General features: G+C 46.7%; 1 protein-coding gene across 1 annotated transcript in view; it reads right to left on the bottom strand.

Annotated features, from left to right (window-relative positions):
* The window catches only part of ACACB (acetyl-CoA carboxylase beta), a gene marked incomplete at its 5' end in the record, with an annotated part of 68,076 nt that overhangs the window by 1,798 nt on the left and 43,052 nt on the right, over positions 1–23,226 (bottom strand). The window contains 24 exons of the mRNA XM_084649134.1: positions 249–385; positions 1,868–2,038; positions 2,713–2,867; positions 3,646–3,758; positions 5,797–5,974; positions 6,583–6,718; positions 6,988–7,084; positions 7,609–7,705; positions 7,907–8,027; positions 8,403–8,546; positions 10,197–10,307; positions 10,843–10,963; positions 11,340–11,437; positions 13,668–13,937; positions 14,762–14,884; positions 15,320–15,475; positions 16,182–16,385; positions 17,546–17,701; positions 18,713–18,928; positions 19,042–19,083; positions 19,565–19,621; positions 19,870–19,977; positions 20,058–20,157; positions 20,900–21,037. Coding sequence (XP_084505260.1) covers positions 249–385; positions 1,868–2,038; positions 2,713–2,867; positions 3,646–3,758; positions 5,797–5,974; positions 6,583–6,718; positions 6,988–7,084; positions 7,609–7,705; positions 7,907–8,027; positions 8,403–8,546; positions 10,197–10,307; positions 10,843–10,963; positions 11,340–11,437; positions 13,668–13,937; positions 14,762–14,884; positions 15,320–15,475; positions 16,182–16,385; positions 17,546–17,701; positions 18,713–18,928; positions 19,042–19,083; positions 19,565–19,621; positions 19,870–19,977; positions 20,058–20,157; positions 20,900–21,037 — 3,249 coding nt within the window. The remainder of the gene's footprint in view (positions 1–248; positions 386–1,867; positions 2,039–2,712; positions 2,868–3,645; positions 3,759–5,796; positions 5,975–6,582; positions 6,719–6,987; positions 7,085–7,608; positions 7,706–7,906; positions 8,028–8,402; positions 8,547–10,196; positions 10,308–10,842; positions 10,964–11,339; positions 11,438–13,667; positions 13,938–14,761; positions 14,885–15,319; positions 15,476–16,181; positions 16,386–17,545; positions 17,702–18,712; positions 18,929–19,041; positions 19,084–19,564; positions 19,622–19,869; positions 19,978–20,057; positions 20,158–20,899; positions 21,038–23,226) is intronic.

Genomic DNA, 23,226 nt, shown 5'->3' with positions numbered 1-23,226 from the left:
GACAAAAGAAGGAAAGGAGGAGGGTGGCATCATTTAATTGCTGGCAGAGAACTGGGCATTGTACACAACACACAGGAAGATAGCTTCTGCTCTAAAGATCTTATAATCTATACACTATACTCAAACTGTGGTTTGATGAAATCATCTATTGTGGCCATTTATACCCAGGAGACATACTACTCAGTTACTTTAAACTGAGCAACACCCAGCTTCCTCCAGTAAGAGGCCAGAGCACCCCATGTACTCACGCCCGGATATGTCTGAGGGTGTAATCCCGTTTCAGATATTTGATGTTTTCTCGAATGGCTGATCGGGAACCCTCCTCTTCTTTCAAGTGTTTCTCCAGCCATTCCACCACCACCTGGTTATTGTCCCAGAGATAGCCCTAGAGAAAACAACAAGAGCATCTTCACATACTCCTGGGAGAGAGAGGGGTCCTACAAAGTCATCTAATCCACCTTCTTTCCAGTGCAGGATTACTCCTGATTGTACTGTCAAATCCAGTTTTAGAATATCCCAGGACATACAACCTTCTCTGGGACACTATTCTTCATACCAACAGATCTTACCCTCACATATCTTTTAAGGCCCATGCAGGTCCAGAAAGCTGAACCAGTTATGCAAACGATGTGATGCCTTAATTTGCATAGTAGGTGAATATGCAATGCATCATTTGCATAATTCTACTCCCTCTCCCAAAGATTCCCTCCCACTCCCCCGAGCATTACTGTTCTGTCAGGTTTCTTCCTCCCATTTAATATCCCCACCCAGACATCTGGGCTAGTTTCCTCCCTCCCAGATGTATTGGTTTGCAGTTTTTCAATTGATTCTTGGTTTCTTATTAATTTATTTCCCCACTTTTCCTATTCTCTTTCGATGGTTCTGTAACCCCCTCACCTCCCATCCTTACTGGTATTTGCAACTCCTCTCTTCTCAGTGAATTTCATGAACATGCTCCACATTCCCTCTTCCTGATCATTAAGGAAGATGTTAAGTAAAACCTGAGCTAAACACAGATCCCAGAAATACATCACTAGACCCCTCCCTCAGCTCCACAGATTACTCTTTACTCTGGGTCAGACACCCAGTTGTCAGTCCGCATGACAGTGTTCATAGCTAAGGCCAAACAAATTCAATTGGGGGAGTAAAACTTTGTGAGGTTCCAATCAACTCCTTTATTCAAAATTGAATATCCCTGAATCTTACATCGAAAGTATCTCACATTCCCTCCACCTACTAATTCCATCATTTCATTAAGCACTTGAGTTTGTTTAGTGAAACTTATTCTGAAACTCATGTAGTTGACTGCTTAGGGTTCTGTCTTTCCCTAGATGGTTAGTGGTTCTATTTCTCTTTGTATTGGTTCTATTATTTTACAAGGGACAAAAATCAGACTTACAGGATAGTAACAGCCACAACTGTCATTAACTTAAAGTTGATAAGTCATGATTTAGAGAATTTTTATCTAAAGATAAAAAATACAACAAAGAAGCTTGAAGGCACGGGCATGCAATCTCTTCTTTCTCCACTGAGAGACACTGCTTCAAGATAAAGAGATCAACCATATGACTTCTTTTTTTGCACAGTTTTGTTTAAGTTTGATGATCCCTCGCATCCAGTGTAAGCCACCTGATCCGAAGAGACTGTGCTTGGATTTCAGTGGCCACGCACCATGGCAGGAACGTTACACTCAAGCTATGGAACAGCAACTCTGGTCACATGTTTCAACCAAACTCAGGAAGTCAATGGAGCATGTGCACGTGTGGGGAAGCACGGCAGGCTGTCGTTGGACAGTACTGGCTACACTGAGGAAACAGACTGCAAATCAGTAACATGAGAACCTGAAATAGCCAAGATGAAGAGATACCTTCACAGCTCCTTCCGTCTCCATGAACCAGCGGCGCAGCATGGACTGGATGTGAATGTTGCTGAGCTCACTGTCCGCATTCAGAATCTCCGTTTTCACTGCTTCCTCCAAGAGGAGGCGCCGCAGACGCCAGTATAAGAATGTGCGGGCATTCTTCCACTCAAGGATATCCTGGGGTGACGGAGGGAAGAGAGTTCAAAATTCAGGCTTGCAAAGGAAATGCTTTGGGGATGGCGGAGAGGAGGAAATAGCTGAAGTTCAGGATCCTGGTACACTCCATTTGTCTGGACAAATATTTGGGAGGGGCAGAGTGTATCCTTGCAATCTGCATCTCCAGAGAGATTCCCCCATTGTGACTTCCCCCTGCTTACAGACATGCTGCCCTTCTGAAAAGTAGCATCAGAATCAGAGGTAACACCTCTGCTGTTCAAACCCTGCAGAGACAGCAAGACTCTCTCCAGCAGCACAATGCAACTCCGATCACAATTTCTTTCCACATAGCACAGCATTCTAACGGAGCCAGACACTGGAGCCAATGGGGTTCTAGGTGGGTGCAGCAGGGTTCACTCCTGCATTAGGAGTTGCAGAGACTGGGGCCTCAGAGAGAAATACCAAGTCAGAAATGTCATGTCACGCAGCAGCAATCTACTCCCATGCTCCTGCCCATCCCATGACATGACAGGAGAGGGTCTCACCCACACCAGCCCGAGCACTGCCCTCTACAGTAATGAGATTTTTTTCTTTAAAATGCCTTGACCAGGTTTTCTAACGGTGAATCATCAGGGTTGTTACATTTCCCCAATATCGGCACAATGAAAGCTGAAAGCAAAGCGCTGTCGCTTAACTGTAATAACGCCCTTCTCGTGCATTCTTCCTGGCGTGTCGTGAAGGTCAGCAAACTGCACTGCCACCTGGTGGAAGATAGGTAACATGAGCTCTTCCCGAGCTTTCAGCTGCTTCTCCAGCTCTCTGTGATCCTCTTCTAGGAGTTCTGGGGTACCTGTTATTCCAGGAAACAAAGCATGCGTCAGTCTAGATTTGAGTTCAGTTACCTGCAAGCCAGGCAGTAAGAGAGCAGCAAATTTTAAACTAGGAACAACCAAGAAAGGGTTAACAATTCTCCTTTAAAAAAAACCAAAACCGAAAACCCATGGACTTAACTACGGTACTAGTGACCTTAAATGGGAGTTTGTAGTTTATACACTGCCACAAATGTGCATGGCACTCTACAGAAAAATAAGGCACTGTCTCTGTCCCAAGGAGTTTCCAAGCTAAAGCTCTGCCTAAACAGACCATGTGAGTGCTTGAGTTTGACATACAGCATCTTTATAGGTTTCAGAGTAGCAGCTGTGTTAGTCTGTATTCACAAAAAGAAAAGGAGTACTTGTGGCACCTTAGAGACTAACTAGCATCTTTATAGTTTCCTAAGGTCTTAGAAACAAAAAGTAACTTAGAAGAAATAACATTTGTAGAACTGATGATTGTTCTCTGAGGGCGCGTGTGAATGGGGTGAAAAACATAGACAAGGCACTATGAACACAACCCCTTAGAGAGATTAGTATTAATTTATATTTAAATAGTACGGAGTGGCCCCAATCAGGTCAGGCACTGTCCAGGATTCACTGTCAAAAGAAACCTCCACTGGCACCTAAACAGGATTTCCCAGATGGTCACAGCAGCACCATTATTTACCCATCTCCAGAGCTCATGCCTCATGCTTTCAGGGAGCAACGTAAACTGGAACTAAAGGGGAAGGGGGAAACAAATTCTCTTCTTACCCAGCTGTTCAACAAGTCTGGCATAGACTGAATCGATTCTTCTCATAGTCTTTATCAAATCCTTCCTTCTGAATTTAATTTCCACTGTTCCTTCAGCCTCTAAAATGCCTCCCCTAGAAAGCACGGAGGTTTTGTGATGTCAAGTTTGGTACAGTGGAGATGTCTATATGGGGAAAATACATTCTGGGAAGACTTTCCAGTTTTACATTATTTTCAGCAGAAGTGTTGTTCTTATTGTTACAGTACAGAGGGTGTTTAAATTCAAGGATTAAGAGCAAAGACATAGGAAATCTGCAAGGGTTTCCCTTCCCAAATCTGAGCTTTCTGCAGTTTTCTCTTTCTAGCATTTTCTACTATTTGCCCCTACATTCAATAGTTATCACCAAGTATTCACGAAGATAAAAGGAGGGACATTAAAAATAATAAATATATTTAGCTCAGCAATGTATATTGTTGGAGGACCTGTTATGTAGAATATCCAGCAAATTGTGCTGTGAGAGTCCAACAATTTGTAGCTGTTGGCTCATGAGTTTGGCCGGTTAACAAATCTCAACTGTTAATGAGACCGCTGCAAATGAGTCTATGAACTCATAAAGGAATCACATAAGGGGCTTGTATTTCCTCTATAACGTGCCGTACATTTTGGGGTGTTCTATATGTATTATTTCCAATAATAATGCAGGTTCTCTCCTGGTACTTGGAAGATCTGAGCAGATCACAGTTACAGAGTTGTAGTAGTATAGTTTTAAATAGGACACTAGATAGGTATTGTTCAGACTTTTCACAATAATTGCATTCATGACGACTGCCCTGCTTGAAAGTGAGGCAGAAATGTGGGTGAGGTGATATCTTCTATCGGACCAACTTCTGTTGGTGAGAGAGAGAAGCTTTTGAGCCACCCAGAGTTCTTCTTCAGGGCTGGTTCAGTTGGTCCAGTAAACACCTTGTCTCTCCTATATCCTGGGACTGTCATGGCTATAGCTACACTGTATAAAGAAGAAATGTGTCTCTTTTCCCAAGTGCAGTTTAGTTTTCTCCTCCACCTCCATGGGCTGTTGGGAAGGTTTTATCAGTGAAAAGAACATCATTCAAAGGCCCAGGCACATGGCATGGAGAATACACGCACTTTACGAGCACAGGAAAAGGAAGGTCACATTTTCATAGACTCTCAGATTCCAAGGCCAGAAGGGACCACTGTAATCATCTAGTCTGACCTCCTGCATAGCACGGGCCAGAGACCTGCCCCCAAATAATTCCCAGAGCAGAACTTTTAGAAAAACATCTGGTCATGATTTAAAAATAGTCAGGATTGGAGAATCCACCACGACCCTTCGTAAAATTGTTCCAATGGTTAATTACCCTCACTGTTAAAAATGTACCCCTTATTTCCAGCCTGAAGTTGTCTAGCTTCAACTTCCAGCCATTGGATCATGTTATACCTTTCTCTGCTAGATGGAAGAGCCCATTATTAAATATCTGTTCCCCACGTAGATACTTATAGACTGTGATCAAGTTACCCCTTAACCTTCTCTTTGTTAAACTGAATAGATTGAGCTCCTAGCACTATAAGGCATGTTTTCTAATCCTTTAATCATTATTATTGGTCTTCGAACTCTCTCCAGTTTATCAACACCCTTATTGAAGTGTGGACTCCAGAACTGGACATAGGATTCCACAGTGGTCACACCAGTGCCAAATACAGAGATCAAATAACCTCTCTGCTCCTTCTCAAGGTTCCCGTTTACTCACCCCATGATCACATTACCCCTTTTGGCCAAAGCATTGCACTAGAAGCTCAGGTTCATTTGATGACCTACCACAACCCCCACATGTTTTCAGTTGCTGCTTCCCAGGATCGAGTGCCCCATCCTGTAAGTAGAAGCTACATTCTTTGTTCCCAGATGTACACAGTTACATTTAGCTCAGCTGTATTAAAACACATGTCATTTGCTTGTTCCAGTTTACTAAGCAATCTAGATCGCTCTGATGGTTTTGGGCTCATCATCCTTGTCCAACCCTTAAAAAAGCATGGATGGACTGAGGAGAAACTTAAGCCAAAGGCTATGGAAGAATGCCTAGAACAGTAGAAAGTTACAAGGGAAGTACCAGAACAGGAGACCCCCCAAAAACTCTGAGAAAGATATTACCTACCTGCTCTCCTTGTCTGCATAAAGCTCCATGTACACAGGGTTGATTGTTGGATCAATTACTACCCAGGACCCTCCTCTTAGCTCGGCATGTGGGGGGATGTAGACAAGAACAGGCTGTTTAAACTGCCTGAGGCTATCAACAATGTACGCACCGAACTTCAGCACCTGATCGTACATGTCTGAAAACCAAGACCTTTATGTTATCAATCATTTCTGGTAACGCCCTCTGCTCTGCGGAGCTACAGGGACAAGCTGTGGGTTGGGGACACATGCCAGGGAGAAGCGCCAGGTTTAATACTTCACTCCCTGTCCCTTCTCTGGACCCCTGCACTCACCTCTACTCTACAGTGCCCGCCTCTTCCAGGTGCCACCCTGCAGCCATCCCAGTTGAGGATGCCCAGCGGTTTGACCCTATAAAACCTGCTAGATTTCTCACGTAAGCAACCCAACACACTTCCCTCCCCGACAGACTGAGCGGGCTGCCTCCACAGTAAAAAATAAACCAAACCAAAGACACCCCAGCCTGCAGTGTGACACTCATGCAGCCCTCCCGCCCCCGAGCCGTCCGCCCCTGCAGCAGCCGCCGTGCAGGAAAGCTACGGAGGAGGTGACTCTCGGAACAGCATCACAGAGTCAGCATGCTCCTGGGGAACCGCACACTCCTGGAAATAGCAGCAATAAAGGGGACATGCTGAGCTCGCTCAGGATCCCCATACTCCACAGAGGGTCATGTGGGATCACAACCCGGCTCTCCTCCCTGACTCCTGTTTAGCGAAGAGCGAATCACCTTTCATGCCACCGGAGAATCCCCTCCAGTTTGCAAAGATCAAGAGAGGGAGCCGCTCTCGGTCGAAGTCCCTTATAGCCTGGGCAGTTTTAAAAGCTGAATCTGGGAACCACACCTGCCCAGCCTGCTGGACTATCTGAAAGAGAGCGAGCAGGAGTGTTCAGTTCGGATTAGATCCCTCTTGGCAAACGAGCCTGGTAGGTCGACAAAGTTCTGTAGTTGGAAGGTTTAAAACCAATGAAGGGACTGAGGGTAGTTGATTCCACCCGCCTGAAAGAGGAGGCAGGATGGAGAAGCCAGATCCACACAAAAGGGTCATCCAGAGCAGGATTTTCTTCTAGCTTTACAGTATGAAGCATTGCCACTGTACATATATTCACGCTCCCCAACGGTTTCCCAACATACCTTTGCTTCAGAATCCAGGTTTGCAGGGTCAGCTGGTATTGCCATCTCCACAGTCCGGGTCTCCACCGCTACCACACCAATGGGGATCCCTCCCAACCTGCAGAGAGCCAGGGACCAGGTATATATGTATATATGTGTATATATAAAGTCTGCTGCAGTTTCCACGATATGCATCTGATGAAGTGAGCTGTAGCTCACGAAAGCTTATGCTCTAATAAATTGGTTAGTCTCTAAGGTGCCACAAGTCCTCCTTTTCTTTTTAGGGACCAGGTCAGTTTCTCAAGCAGAGATGAATTTTCACTTCTAACAAGCTGACAAGTTCAACTGGTCTCCATGCAAGGCCAGGGGGCTTGCTTTCCCCACTGCTCAATAGAACAATGTAGGGGGAACACCACAGAACCCGTTCCCAGGAAAGCCAGTCCCCCAGGAGGGGACAACGCAGCCCCAAGTTAAAAAGCACCCTTGGCTGACAGTCAGCTACCTTTTATACAGATAGTTTAGTGCCTACTCCTGCCTGATTTACCACTCAGACAGGCGCACAGACTTCAGTGGGATTCTGCATGTCCAGGCAGGAAATGGCTCTTAGTGAGTACACTGTTAACAGCTGTGCTTTGTTGTTACCTTGCTCTGCCAACTACAACCGTCTGTGCCCAGGGCTGCATGATCTCTATGAAAGTGCCATGATCAAAGAAGCCGCTCTGCCAGGTTCCCTTAACAACTGTGCAATCAAACAGAGTGCGTAACTGTAAGGCTATTTTGCTGATCAGTTCACAATAAACTCCTAGTGCACATTATATCAAACAGTGGTAAAATTCTGCATACACAGGACTGGGAGGATTTTACAGCAACAAATAAATGTAGGATGGGGAGACAGAATGGAGTTTCCGCAGAAGGTCTAGGTTAGAACGCCCTTACTTACTTGGATGTGGTCTTCCTGCCAGCATCCATCTGGGGTCGTAGGGGGCTTTGGAAGGGACAAAATCAATTTCTCTTTCAATGGGGTCACTTGTAGCAGTAACAGGCACTGGGCTACGATTGTCCTATAAGAAGAAAAATCTCTAACCCAGTTTTACCAAATAGCACTATAAAAATCTGTTGGACAATGTTTGTTCCCACTTTACCCTTTACCCCACTGAAATGCTACTTAGGCTGTTACAGAAAAAGCATTAATCCAGACTAATTTCCTTACAGATAATTATTCTTCCGTACGGACAATATTTCACATTACTTTCTACAATGCTTCTAGTGCATTAGATGGTGTCAGAAACGCCTTCAAAAACAACTACAGAAGTAATTTCTGCACGTCAAATGGATTATAAAAAGTTGTTGGGTGTTTGTTTGTTGGTTTTAAACAAGGCATTACATTAAATAAAACGTCACAGCCAACACATTGCTGTCCCGTTGGAGCTACTCACCTTTGGCATATACGAAAGCCACTGTAAGATGGTGTAGACGCCCTCAAAGTCGTCTGGGACAGTCACATGGGAAACACCATTATTATGCATGATCTGCACGCCTCCGAGCTGGTTATTGGATGTGTAGACCTCACGCCCCAGGACCTAGTTAAAGTTATAAATAGAAAAGATTATCACCCCTAGAGTAAAGTAGCTGTAGACTTTATGCACACACAAACTTGTGCCTGTTTAGTTAAAACCAGTGCAAACCTGTGTGTAGACATGCTTATTATGGTCTAAAAAGTGGCTTATTTTAGTTTAGTTTAAACCTATTCTTGACTGATTTAAGCTAAACTTTGGTTTTGTAAAATAAAAGTGTCCAGACCACCTTTTGCATTGGTCTAACTAAATGGGTTTAAAAAAAAAATCTCTTCTTAATTTAAGCTGGAGTAACTCTGCAAGTTCATACACCTGCCACGCTGAACTAGCTGACTGAGCAAGGCTCTGTCAATGCCAGCTCTGCCAATGACTTGCTCTAACCAATTTATTTGAGCATAAGCTTTCGTGAGCTACAGCTCACTTCATTGGATGCATACTGTGGAAAGTGTAGAAGATCTTTTTATACACACAAAGCATGAAAAAATACCTCCCCCCACCCCACTCTCCTGCTGGTAATAGCTTATCTAAAGTGATCACTCTCCTTACAATGTGTATGATAATCAAGGTGGGCCATTTCCAGCACAAATCCAGGGTTTAACAAGAAGGTCGGGGGGGTGCGGGGGGGTGGTAGGAAAAAACAAGGGGAAATAGGTTACCTTGCATAATGACTTAGCCACTCCCAGTCTCTATTCAAGCCTAAGTTAATTGTATCCAATTTGAAAATGAATTCCAATTCAACAGTCTCTTGCTGGAGTCTGGTTTTGAAGTTTTTTTGTTGTAATATCGCAACTTTCATGTCTGTAATCGCGTGACCAGAGAGATTGAAGTGTTCTCCGACTGGTTTATGAATGTTATAATTCTTGACATCTGATTTGTGTCCATTTATTCTTTTACGCAGAGACTGTCCAGTTTGACCAATGTATATGGCAGAGGGGCACTGCTGGCACATGATGGCATATATCACATTGGTGGAGGTGCAGGTGAACGAGCCAACAGGAGAGTGGGTTTGTGGGGGGGGTGGATTTGTGCTGGAAATGGCCCAACTTGATTATCATACACATTGGAAGGAGAGTGATCACTTTAGATAAGCTATTACCAGCAGAAGAGTGGGTTGGGGGGAGGTATTTTTTCATGCTTTGTGTGTATAAAAAGATCTTCTACACTTTCCACAGTACGCATCCGATGAAGTGAGCTGTAGCTCACGAAAGCTTATGCTCAAATAAATTGGTTAGTCTCTAAGGTGCCACAAGTCCTCCTTTTCTTTTTGCGAATACAGACTACACAGCTGTTACTCTGAAAAATGACTTGCTCTGTGACCTTAACAAGTCTCTCAACCTTTCTATCTCAGGAAACACAGGCAAGCTGTGTATGCATCAATGTTTGTAGAGACCTTCAAATGCTGTGAATCACTTGTAATTCCCTTACTGGTCTCTTCTACACATATTCCATGAATAACTCATCTGGTTTAAACACCTATCACGTCCAGAGTACTGTGGAGTTTTTCTATGTGAAATATTAAGTATCCATTATGGAATTTTGCAGGTGGGAGACAGCAAATGTTTCTGGTTCCTACAAAGGAGAGTGATAATTCAGCACAGGAAAGGACAATTTTCAGGGGAAAATAGAAGTGATGGGTGACACTAAACTCCTCGTTACCTTATTTAAAGCACTAGCCCCAGTGAGGATGATGTGGGAATTCTCCACCTGTATCACTCGCTGCCCTAGCCTCACCAGGTAAGCGCCAATTCCAATGGCACGACACGTCACCTAAGAGGTGCAGACAAGGAAGACAAAAGTTACTGACGAAAAAGGGCTACATAATCATGAGGAAGAATCAACAGAACTCTACATTCTTTTCTACCAACCTGGAAGATAGGTAATGAAATGGCTGCTGCTAGTCTGTTTCATCTAAATGATACGCCATTACCACAATCAAAGTGACCTAATGAAGACTGAACTCTGACATTGTATACAATAACCTTGTTGTTTCGCTCTGGTTTCAGGTTTCCAGCTGATAGTGTCTAGTTCTGGTCAATACTCTGTTGAATGTAGCATACCACTGGCATTTTAGGCCAGAAAATACATCCTAAGCATTTCACAGCTTTAGCATACTTCATCTGAACATCAACAGCTAAGCTGGTTCATGGGGATTTCATAAATATTTGGCTCCACTTCACTTGGCCAACCCTGAGCGGCCTCATCCTGTGTGGCTTTAGAAGCAAATGCGACAGGCGCCTCATGTGCTGGATAAGAGTGAAGGAGAATGGCTCATAAAATCAGCTAACGATTCCAAAAGCCATACCATGCTAATGGTCACAATTTCATCATAAGCAATGGAGGACTCCCCAGCAATGGTACCAGATGCTCTCAGGTTCTCCACACCGAACCCTTCATCTTTACCGATGATATCGGTTAGGACATACCTGTGGGGAAGCAGAAGAGACAATACAGAGCCAGAGAAGACAAAAGACCTAGTTTTCACAAGGGGCTTGCAGGTAAGGCCTGGGACTCTGGCACAGGAGACACCGTGTGACCAAGCGTGAGGCACTTTGCCTCTCTAGGCTGCAGTTTCTTCAACTGTGAAAGGGGACGATACTTTCACTGTCTCACAGGGGTGTGGTGGGGATAAATCTAAACACCTGACAAGTCCACGACACTGGGTACATGCTCTGGGCAGCTAGCTCCGTGCACCACAGTGGCTACGGTGAGTGTGCTGGCTTGATCAGAGCTCGGCGGGGAACTTACACCTCCAGCTCACAGTGTAGACGTACGCAGGGACTTGAATAAAAACCCACTCACCTGGACTCTCCTCCTTCCTCTACATGCTCACAGTGCACAGAGTTCACAGAGCTGATCCTTGTGTAATCCTGTGGCGTCAGGTACAAGTACTTGAACCCCTTCCAATAAAGCGGGAAAGAATTAGCTGAAGAAGCTGCTTGCATAGCCATTAAATACACTATTTTCAACAGGCGCTTGCTACTTGCAAAAGTTAACGTCTGGTACGATACAAGCATAAGCAGCTTGTGGTGCAGTTTTCACTGATGGATAGTTTAAAAATCTCATTACCTTATATAGAATAAAGCTGCACTTGTATTTTGCTAATTTAAGTTTCTAAAGCCCACAGTAATGTATGCATTTTATAATGCATACACACACACTTTTATATCGATATACCACCTCATTACACATAACACACTGATACAGCATCACTAAACTGCAATAAAATGTATGCAAATGCCCACTAGTGGTTAAGAGAATAAACAGAAACCCTTAAATTCATTGGGTAAAATTTTCAAAGCATAGAAATTACTTAGGGTTCTTAAGCCCTAACGTCCCATTCGCTTACAATGAGTTAAGCACCTTAACTTAGGCACCAAGCTCGCTTTTGGACAATAAGACTTCAGTCATTTTGGGAGTTTTGAAAATTTTGCCCATTGTTATTTTAACTGTAGGGTTATTTTTTAGCCTGGACTGCGAGACAAAAAGAATAAACCTAGCTTTAGACCCAGTGATGAGCCGCCAAAATCTTAACAGCTGGTTCCCTCCTCATCCCACGAGGGGGTCGTGGCACACCCCTGCCCCCCAGGACCTCGACGCCCCCCCCAGGACCCTGCCCCATCTACCCCCCTCCCCTGTCCCCTGACTGCCCCCAGAACCGGGCAGGAGGGTCTCATGGGCCACTGTAGTGGGTACCCACTCCGCCCCTAAGAGCCAGAGGAACCTGCCGAGGCGAAGTGGGGAATCCCGGCGGTATTTACCTGGGGCAGCTCCCCGGAAGCATCCAGCAGGTCCCTCTGGCTCCTAGGGGCGGGGGAGCGTAGCTAGGGAGGGAGGCGGGGGAGCAGCCACTCCCCCCACAGATCACATCAAAAGTGGCACCTTAGGCGCCCACTCCCTGGGTGCTCTGGGGCTGGAGCCCCCACAGGGAAAATCTGGTGGGTGCAGAGCACCCACCGGCAGCTCCCCGCCCAGCCCCACGCCCGGCCCCAGCTCACCTCACCTCCGCTCCGCCTCCTCCCCTAAATGCGCCACCCCACTCCGCTTCTCCACCCCACCCCCCGGCTTCCCGCAAATCAGCTGTTCGCATGGGAAGCCGGGGAGGGCTGAGACGCAGGTGGCAGCTTCACGCTCAGGCCCAGAGAGGCGGAGATGAGCTGGGGCGGGGAGCGGTTCCCCTGCCTGGCCGCCACCCCACGGGTTACCTGCTGCGGCGCAGGCGGCCCTCCTAGCAACCCCTGCCCCAGCTCACCTCCACCTCCCTGGGCCTGAGCGCAAAGCTGCCGCCTGCGTCTCAGCCCTCCCAGGCTTCCGGCGCGAACTGCTGATTTACGGGAAGCCTGGGGGGGGAGGGGGGGGGGAGAAGCAGAGCGGGGCAGCACGTTCAGGGGAGGAGGCGGAGTAGAGGTGAGGTGAGCTGGGGCCAGGCGCGGGACGGGGAACTGCCGGTGGGTGCTCTGCACCCACCAAATTTTCCCTGTGGGTGCTCCAGCCCTGGAGCACCCACGGAGGTGGCGCCTAAGGCGCCACTTTTGGCCAGTGGTTAAATTTAGAAGCCCTTTTAGAACCAGTTCTCCCTCCCAGGACAACCAGTTCTAAAAGGGCTTCTAAATTTAACAACTGGTTCTAGTGAACTGGAGCGAACCGGCTCCAGCTCACCACTGTTTAGACCCATGCACAGCACAAAGAACCCCGAACCACATGCACAGAACTGACCATCGGCCACCCAGAGACCAGTCTGACTCAACTGAGCCTCTACAATCAGTCCACTGAATTCTCAGGCTGCCCCTTCTCCTGCGTCCTGCTTTGAGGGGCATTTTAGCGCCACCTTCTGGTTTCCTGATCCAGTTAGTGGGTTCACTAGACACCGCAGAGATGGGCTGGAGGCAGATCCCACAGCCCAAAGGTGGCAGCCAGCAGACAGGATGTAGATGGAGGGCACGTGGAGGTGGGGGGACCTGCTCGTGAGGAGAGCTCTGCAATTGGACTTGTGTATTAACCCTGTATGTTATCAAATCCCATTTAATCTCAGGACTGCTGTTGCATCTTTCAACCCTTCTTATTCCCAAATTGCATCTTTCACAGAGCGGGTTTTTTCCCCCCCCACTGTAGTGAGACACGTGCACCTACCTTGTAGGGATCCGTGGGATCCACCCAGGCTACCTGGAACATGTGCTTTATCTCATCTGCAAACCCTATCCGTGCCCCGCTGTTTGCTGCAATGTAGATCTGTGGGATGCCTTCCGAGCGAGCCAGCTGTGAAGCTCGCAGGAAGAGCAGATCCTCCTCGGGCCCAAAGGAGCCAATCTTGTAGGTGATGTCATTGCTGATAACAATGATGTCTCGGCCTCTGGGATACTCAGGGGTTTTCAGCTTCATTTTGAAAGCAACCATCCCAACCTGCTCAAAGAGATATCAAGTCACAAGGGCAAGTTTCTAGAGAGGAAGTAAATACTAGTTGTAGGCTACACTCTGTCACAGATTAATCAATGGCTCTGCATACACACACAGCTTCTACTCCCAACACCATTCTCCGAACTTTAAAATGTTACTCAGGTTGATTTGTTCAACCTGCAGAAGTTCAGGCTTCTGATAAAGTGGCTAGAACACCTGGGAAACAGTCAGTCACAGCTCAGACAGGATTCCCTAACCATTTATGCGATTCAATTCATTCCTCCAAGATGCACCACACAACAAACTCTGCACAGCATCTTGCAGCGCAGGAAGAAGGGCTCCACTTGAAAGTGATGCAGCCAAACTAAAAAAAAAAGCCAATGAAATAGGCAGGGCTTGGAAAATTGTCCCAACACCTACTAGTCTAAGGATTCAGTCATACTGAGAAGCACCTGTGTCACCACACACCTGTGAGATAACGGAACAAACTGCTGTGCACCATTTATTGGGATTATATTTACTTGTAACGGGTCAATCAGCTCTCTACATAATGCGTTCGACAGAAGTGCAACTTACATCTCTTCCTTTCATTATTCTGTAACTAATCTCTCTCTCTGGTTCCACTCCATTCTCTCTCTCTTTTCCTTCCTATAACAGATCACGATGAATCTTTTTCTGTGTTGCCTTTGGTGTCTGTTTCCTTCTCTCTCCTTCATCTCTCTTTCTCCCCCACACCTCTTCCCTTCTGTTTTCTGTCTTTCCCACTCCCACACCATACCTCCGCAGCTCTACACTGTCTCCCACCTACTCCCTACTCATTTTGTTCATACCTCATTTCCTCCAGGTATCCTGTTCATCTCCACCAGCTGCCCCTGGGAATCCAACACTAACTCAGTGTAGGTTAGAACATCTTTGGGGTACATTTCTGTAGAGCCCCACAATTTAAAGAGAGCCTGCAAAAGAACCAGTTAAGAGAATTAAACACACACACACCACATGAGACAGAAAGCATGTGCTGAAGCGGTTCAACGGCTACTGCTGCACCACAAATGAACATCCAATTAATGATATTCTAGTTATTTAAATAAAGAGGGGACAAGAACAATTGACAACACAGCTCAGCTTTGTTTCTTGTTGTACAGGACATTCTGGTCCAGCTCCTTAGCTGGCATTCCCCCACTGAAGTCAGCAGAGCTGTGTCAATTGTACATCAGCTGAGGATTTCCTTAGAAAACACTTAACATAAATGAACCTGTTTTTATGCTAGTTGGGAGTAGAGAGGGTTCACCCCTCGGCCTCTCCCCCCCCAAACAGGAAAACTGGAAATGGAACTAGGAAAGGAAAGGAAATGATGGGAATATTTCCAATGGCTACTTAGCAGGACTTACCTGCTTGAACATTTCAGGGAAGTCATACACATAGGTAGTGCCTAGCGACTGTGCCTGGAAGCGCTTCGATTGGAGCAGGTCCTTGGTAACATATGGTGTGTTGATCAGCATACCATGCTGCAGCCCTTGCTTATCCCCATAGGAGTGAAACATAATCTAAAGGGAAGGTCGAGAGTCAGTTCCCCTCCCACGCAGGTGACTTGTTCTTTACAAAGTTAATGCACAATCCCTCAGATGTGAGGTGCGGAGAGTGGTTTAGAAATGTTAGATCAGTTAGTATATGACAACAGCTCTACACCTTCAGTGATAACGGGATTCAATATAAAACAACAACGTATCCAGCTTGAGTGGGGAAGTCACAGACGGTATTGTAATAAAACTAGCAGTGTCTGCATGCACCACTGCCCTCTGCTGCTCGGAATCAGAACTGTGCAACTATGTGTTATAAGACCTACACTGCTCAGAGCCGGCAGCAATCCTCTTTTAGCTTAAGTGGTGCTTTTGGAGCAGGAGGGTCAGAGTTCCGTTCCTGATGTCACTTGGAGGTTCCAAGTAGCTAGAGTGTGCAGCTGAATGACAACCGTGGCCCCAGACTTGTTACAATATTTTCAGGAATTGTAACACCTTGAGTGACAGCTCCCAGGCCCTGGTCGCCGTAACAGGAACTACTGACTCCAGCCCTAACAGGTGCAGAAATCCCTCCTGATGCTACCATAACTGAGTAACTGTACTTGCTCAACAATGGTAACAAGATCTGGTGAAAGGAAAGCCTGGGGAGAGAGAGTCTGAGCAGAGAGGAAAACGCTTTCAGCCTTTTTTTTTTTAAATGCACTCAGCACTAGCTCCAGTGTAAATCACTCACATTCCCAGTCCTGGGATCATTCACTTCTTTGTAGAGACTAATATCCAGGTAGTAGCCGGACTCATTGGTCAGGAAGAGGCGGATAGGAATGGCTTTGCCAACAGGAGTCAAACGGATGTTGATCTTCACTTCAGCTTGCAGGACCCGGAGTTTCCACAACCTGCTGCCGTAGCGCATCACCATGGAGCGGACAGCCTCCTCAATCTAGGGACACAAACGCCAGGCACCTGGGAATGCTTGCAGATGTAACAGGCAAATCTCAAATAGTTTCATTCAGTGAAGCCGATTAGTCTCATGACTACGTAACACCACACTCTTGGCCGTAACATGGCACAAGTCTAAGCCCAAGAGCATCTTCCCCCTGTCCTGATCCTTTTCAGCTTTCACACACCGACATTTTAAATGTGTACCAATGAGAAACTGCTAGGCATCCCCCTTCCCTGGCCCTGCACCACCACCTCCCTGCTCTGAGCTCCGGTATGACTGCAACACCCTCCTAGTCCCTCCAGCTGAGTGCAACTTGGTGCTGCCAAATGTGTTTGCCCGACAGGAAAAAAAAAAACTGGTTGTGTGAAACAAGTTACCTGTTACTGGTTGTGAGAAACAAGATATGGAATCTCAGTAACTGGAGGTTAACAGCAGGTTAGACCAACACCTGTCAGGGATGGTCTACATAACAGGTAGTCCTGCCTCAATGCAGGGGACTGGACTAGATGACCTATCGAGGTCCCTTCCAGTCTTACACTTCCATTTGTTCTCCCTCCCTCCCTGCTTCTCGGTTCCTGACAGCCCAGAAAGCAAGGGTCCACTGATCCCCTGGCAGTGGTGGGCAGCCACTCAGTACCACTCACCAACCATTTTACATGAGAATTCCTGCAGGTCTAAGTTTAACATACTAGTTCATTCCTATGTTGGCGGTCTCAGCATCTCCCCAGCACACGGCACCTCCACCATGAATGCACAGTTAGAACAGGAGGCAAAGCACACAGCAACGCAGCCACATGGAGGTGTTGGGAGTCTGAGTCCTACAGCTAATGGAGTGGAATGGGGGAGAGGGTGGAGGGAGAACAGAACAGCAACAGGATGGTCACTACTTGGGGGAAGAAACATCTCCCATCCCTTCCAATTGCTGCCCCTATAGCCAAACCTACCACGGTGAAAACTTTGCATACAGGAAAACATGTGGCTGTTCCATTTTTAGTGCCCATTAGAAGTGAAAAAGAAAAGTTATGATTTGTATTACCATAGCGCCTTGCAGCCCTGGTCACGGACCAAGATCCTGGGATGCTAGGCGCTGTACCAATACAGACCAAAGAGGTGACTGCTGCCCCAGAAAGCTTGTTCTCCACTTCAACGAAGCTCACCTTGGACGGATCCATGACGACAGTAGGCACAAAGTTGAGGAAGATATGGTTACAGTCAGTGCGGACACTGGTGTTGCTGAAGGCCACTTCCAACTCATCCATTGCTTCCAGGAGTAACCGTTCACCCTCGTTCTGCAGGTATTCAAAGGAGGCCTCCTAGAACAGGGCACAGGGCAGCACGTGAGCTGGGAATGGACAGCAAGTGGCAATACCGCCACAGGTAAGACAGAAGCTTGTCCCTGCCCGAATCAGGCTGGCGAGCAAAAGCACAGCCTTAGCCTCCAGCTGTAATACGGAAGTGTAGCCCATGGCCGTGACAGGGTCAGAGCACGGCATTGGCACCTGCAGTCTCAGTGTGTCACCCTCCTCTATTAAAAAGGAGCAGAGCTGCAATACATTCCTTCACAGACACAACTGGGCATGTAATCCTGAGCTTCTGGCAGGCCAACCTTCGGACTGGCAAAGTTTGGGCACCCCCCAAAGCAGAAATGCCCCACACCCTAGCTATCCTAGATCGCAGTCCTTAAAGCCAGAGTAAAATAACAGCAAAGAAATCATAGCTTTTCCCACTAGGTGTTTCTGAACACTATCCATTCATGCTTCAGCAGCTTTGTGAAGGAAAAGGTGATCTCTGAGAGAAAGTGACCTGGTGGTGAGGGGCTATTTCAAACCTGTCTCCAACTGGTTGTGGCCAGAAGGATGGACTTGGGGCTAAGGCACTAGACTAGGACCACAGATATTGGGGTTCAATCCCCAACTCAGCCACAGATGCCCTGCATCAGCATGGGCAACTTATTTCAATCTCTGTGCCTCAGGCTCCCCAGAGGATGGCAAGCGGTTGTAAAGATAAATTCATCAACGCTTGCGAGACACTACTAAGATGGGGGATGGAAAGTGTCATGGCTGGCCAGTAGTTTCTACCACATCTAGCCAACGTGTTTCTGCACCTCAGAACCATCCTCACAGCTGGTCCCCTTCTTGGCAGCCACAGCAGACTGTCTAAAAACAAGTGGCACATGCCTATTCAGAGAAAGGGGTAGGAATATACCACAGGCCCATCCCTCCCTGAACAACACTCTTCCAGAGAGCTGTACAGGTCTGGACAAAGCAACAAAAACATGGTGTTAATTTCAAGTCACAGCAGAAAGGAACGCAAAGTCCTTTTACCTTAGTGATGAGATCAGAGTGTCTTATAATGGCTCGTATGAAAAACCTGTAGTCAGTAACTTCATTGCCCTCTTCCACTTTGGCAGCTCCTAGATACAGGTGCATCCTGTGGTTGGCACAGGGGACAGCAGTCAGGTCAAAGTTACGCATCCGATTCAGCTCCAGCTGGAAGGCCAGGGCTGGTTCCAAGTGCCGATAAATGCGGTCTTCTGCAAACTGAGTGCACGCCAGAGAAGAGAGCAAACCTCTGTTTGACTTTGGAATAATTTCATTATTTCTAGAGCTGACTTAAGAGACATCAAACAGTAGAATCAGACAATGAGCCTTACCTCATCTCTTGCTCTAAATGTAAAAAACTTTGGAAATTCGCTCTACAAAAGGAAAAAAAGACACATTAACAAAATTAACTCAGCAATGGCATTAAATACAGACAGTAGACTCAAGCAATTCTCACCTGTACTAGCAAAAATGGCATTTAAACACAACACAGTGAAGTCTCCCCCAAAAGAGGAAGAGCAACTTGTAACATCTTTGTTTTGAATCCATCCCACCCCATCAAAAAATTGAGTTGACAAAATAACATTCACATTTTATATTAAGAGTACCCTCATATAAAGAGCAACACAATAGATATGTCAATCTATTGTTACAGAGGCTAACAGGTTGCTTATAACCATCCATAACACCTTCTACCGATGTCCTTCTTTTATCCCTCTAACACATACTACTCGTGTCTGTAACAGGCTTGTAAACCTCTAGCCATCATTTATTAGCCTTTAAAAACTACATGGAGTGTACCTTTAAAAGTGTGACCAAAATGATACTGCAACTCAAAGCCCTCTCCCTGCTCACCTTCTGCACAATTAAAAATGTGATTCTCCGGAGGCCACAGTCAACAAGGATGTTTTTCTGTATGAAAAAACAGGAGCCAAGCATCATATCACCGGCAAAGCCTTCATGTGCCCAAGGGGATTTTAAATCATCACCCCCAGGAAAACAGACAACTCTGACAGACATTACCACTAACTCAGCAAATGAGAGCATTAGACATGGCCTGCCAGGAGGGCTGAAGTGACAGCTGTAGTATGTCGGGTGAGCATGTTGTACAGGAGCTGCACCCCAAGTTTACAAGCAGAATAGTGTATGAGGCACAAGACCTTCGACTGAGCAAAGGTTCTGAAGACTGGCACCAGCTCCTCATCCTCAAGGTGGCTGGCCCATCGGATGGCGGTGTTCAGGATGTGGATGGGCTCCTCTTGGACGTTCTGAAAACAAGACAGTGAGGTCAGTCCCAGAAGCATTCACGCTGCATCTCCAGAAGGACGCGACCAGATATCCGCCTCACCTTATTGTCCTCTTCTTCGTAGAGCGTGGATCGCGCCTCGCTGAACAGGGGACTCTCTGAGGGTGGATCGGCAAAGCAGGAGATCACTTCATCAAAATTCCTGGCAGAATCCAAACAGGTTGTGGTGGATAAGTCAGTGATTGTATCAAGCTAGAGAAGTCCTTACACACAACCCACCTGATACAAAAACCAACAGCCTTGAACTATGGAGAGTGTTCCCTGAAGACAAGCATTCAGCAGGGAATTGGGAGTGTTCCCTGAGGACAAGCATTCAACAAGGAGTTGGGTACCATCAGCAGCAAAGGAAAAACTTACCTGTGACTCAAGGAGACTTGGGTTCAATTCCACAGACTCCCTCTGTGACCTTGGGAAAGTCACGTGTTAACCTAGCCTCCTCCAAAGTTCACAAGGGTGTGGTAAGGATTAACCCATTAAATGGCTGTGAGGCACTCAGATACTATGGTGGTAAGGGCCGTAAGGACCTACACACGGACAGGCAAGCACTCCAGAAGAGTTACAAGTTACAATCTGTTTAACAAGTGTTTCCATGAATTAAAAAAGCAACAGTTTGCCTAAGTGGATCATCATCTCCTCCCGCTTTGAGTGTCATGCTGGAAACATCTTCTGCAGCTGCCTGATACTGAGCTTTGGCAAGATCCTTTGAACTCAGAGCATTTCTTAATGGTCAGACTGAAGACCGTGCAGCACAAAAGTAAACACTCGCTTGTTTTGCTTTGGTATAACAGTGGTAGTACTGGGTTAGCATAATGGAGGTGGTGCTTGGCTAACACTATGTCTTCGATTTATTCCCCGCCCCCACCCCCCGAGTCTTCCCTCCATACCTTGTGAAATCTTCAAATCTGTCGAAAGCAACCATGGCTCCCATTCTCTGACACAGAGGAGAAAAGCCGCTGTCCATGAACAGCTCGGTGCTATGCCTGGCTAGGTCAGGGTTTGATACGCTGATCGGGATAGACATTCTGTACAAAGAACAAGAGAGCAGTTAGATAGGACATGGATACAGGTAATACGCATGTGATGCAAGGAAACAGCTTATCTAGAATTCATGCTCATTTAAAAAAAGAGAATACCTGAATAAATCTCCCTCTCCCTCCTCTTCCCTCCCCAGAGTTGAGGTGTCTAAAGAATCCCATCCACACTGCCTCCTTAGCCACCAGTGTCTTGTTAAGGTTTCCTTTTCTTTGCTCAGATCAGACCTAGTGACAACTATTCAGTGAATTTGTTTAAAATTTGCAATTTGTTTAAAAACCCTTCAACAATCACATCAAGCTCACTGCAAAAGCACTCTGTTTGACAGGCCCCGGGGTTTCTGGGGAAACCTGAGGGTAGGTGGTTTTAGGGGCAGTGAGATGGGGTTTGCCGATATGTTTTTCCATTTTATTAAACTGCTGGGTGATGTTTTCACTGGTTGTGATTTTAATTGCCATGTGGTGCCTTGAGCTCTCTTCTCTATTACATTCTTTTAAAAATCGAAAGAACGACCTACCCAGCTTACGTATGTCTGAAAAGGGGCCTGTCATGGAGATCCACATGCCAATAACAATAGCAAAAACACACACACACAGGAAAATAGCCTTTCTGCACAAGTCATGTGGCTCGGGACCTGGATGCAAGGCACCAAACAGAAATACTGGCAGCCTCAACTCAGCCCTACAAACCTTCCTCCTGGGTAGTCCCCCTGGAGGGCCCCAAAGCATCCTCTTCCTTTTCACTGACAGCTCAGTGATCCCAGTTCCTCCACTGGAGACAACCAGCCATGCAAGGAACAGGTGGGGATTTTAACTCTGCTTGGGCTCACTGGCTATCTGCAGCATGCTCTCCCCACGCCGTGCTAGCCATTTGTTTCTTGGAGTTAAAAACAGACCGCCTGTTCAGATCTCGTATGTCTCCTGGTTAGAGGATTCCCAGGAATTGCTAGTGCTTCGACTCGCAACACTGGCTCATGAGGACTATAAGAATTTCCCTTCGTTTCCAGGCCCTCCAGCAAGTCACGTTTAAAACACGCCAGTGTCAGCCTCAGCTTGACAATCCCACTGCTACCCTGTAGTCAGGTGTTACTGATGTCTCCATCACACAGTGCCAGTAGCAGCATTGGGCAGTATGCCATAAAGGAATCTGCTATAATCTTAATATACCCCATAGCCTCAAAGTCCTTGGGTCACTGATACTATTTTGCATCAGAGGGAGGTTAAATCTGGGGTGGAGTCTCACTGAGAACCCAATAATGCTGCCGAGCAAGGCAAGTCCCCTCTCCTGGCAGGGTTTGGGCACTGCACCCCCTATCATCAATAATTCTTCCATGCCAGTCAGGGAGCGTAAGATTGGATCAGTCTCCCCTGCAGAGCACCAGTGACTGAGTTCTGCACAGAGGGAGTCTAGTATTCCTGCCTCTGCCTGGGGCAGTTTTGCAATGAGATGAGAAAGCTACTCACCTTACAGTAACTGAAGTTTTTCGAGATGTGTGTCCCTGGGGGTGCTCCACTCTAGGTGTTGGTGCGTCCCGGCACCGTTGATTGGAGAGTTTCGGTAGCAGAGCCTGGTCAGGACGCACACGCTCAGTTGGTATCTCCCATCCCGCACCCTCCTCAGTTCCTTTCTCTACCATGGAGAAATCATACTAGTACTTCAAAGTAGAGGGGAGGAGGGCGGGGAGTGGAGCACCCACAGACACACACATCTCGAAGAACTTCAGTTACCACAAGGTGAATAACTTTCTCTTCTTCTTCGAGTGCTGTCCCTGTGGGTGCTCCGCTCTAGGTGAATGTGTAGCAGTTCCCACTATGGTCGGCGGGACTTTGGAGATGCGGCAGTGAGTGAGTACTGTATGGCCTACTATGGCGTCTGCCGTGGTATCTTGCATGATAGCATAGTGATTGGGAAACGTGTGTGCAGATGACCATATAGCCGCTTTACAGATGTCAGGGATGGGTACGTTATGTAAGAAGGCAACAGATGTCGACATAGCTCAAGTGGACTGAGTTCTAATGCCTTTGGGCAGTTGAATATTTTGAGTGTGGTAACAGGATCTGATGCAGTCAGAGATCCACTTGGCCAGACGTTGTTTAGACATAGCCGTTATCTTTCGATCTTTCGGTAATGGAGACAGAGTTGTGGGGATAGAAAGTAGGCAAGTATATTGGTTGGTTAA

Source organism: Lepidochelys olivacea (assembly GCF_965140295.1).
Source record: "Lepidochelys olivacea isolate rLepOli2 genome assembly, chromosome: 15".
Taxonomy (NCBI): domain Eukaryota; kingdom Metazoa; phylum Chordata; order Testudines; family Cheloniidae; genus Lepidochelys; species Lepidochelys olivacea.
The sequence above is the reverse complement of the archived record's forward strand: the minus strand, read 5'-3'. Positions and strand labels throughout refer to the sequence as shown.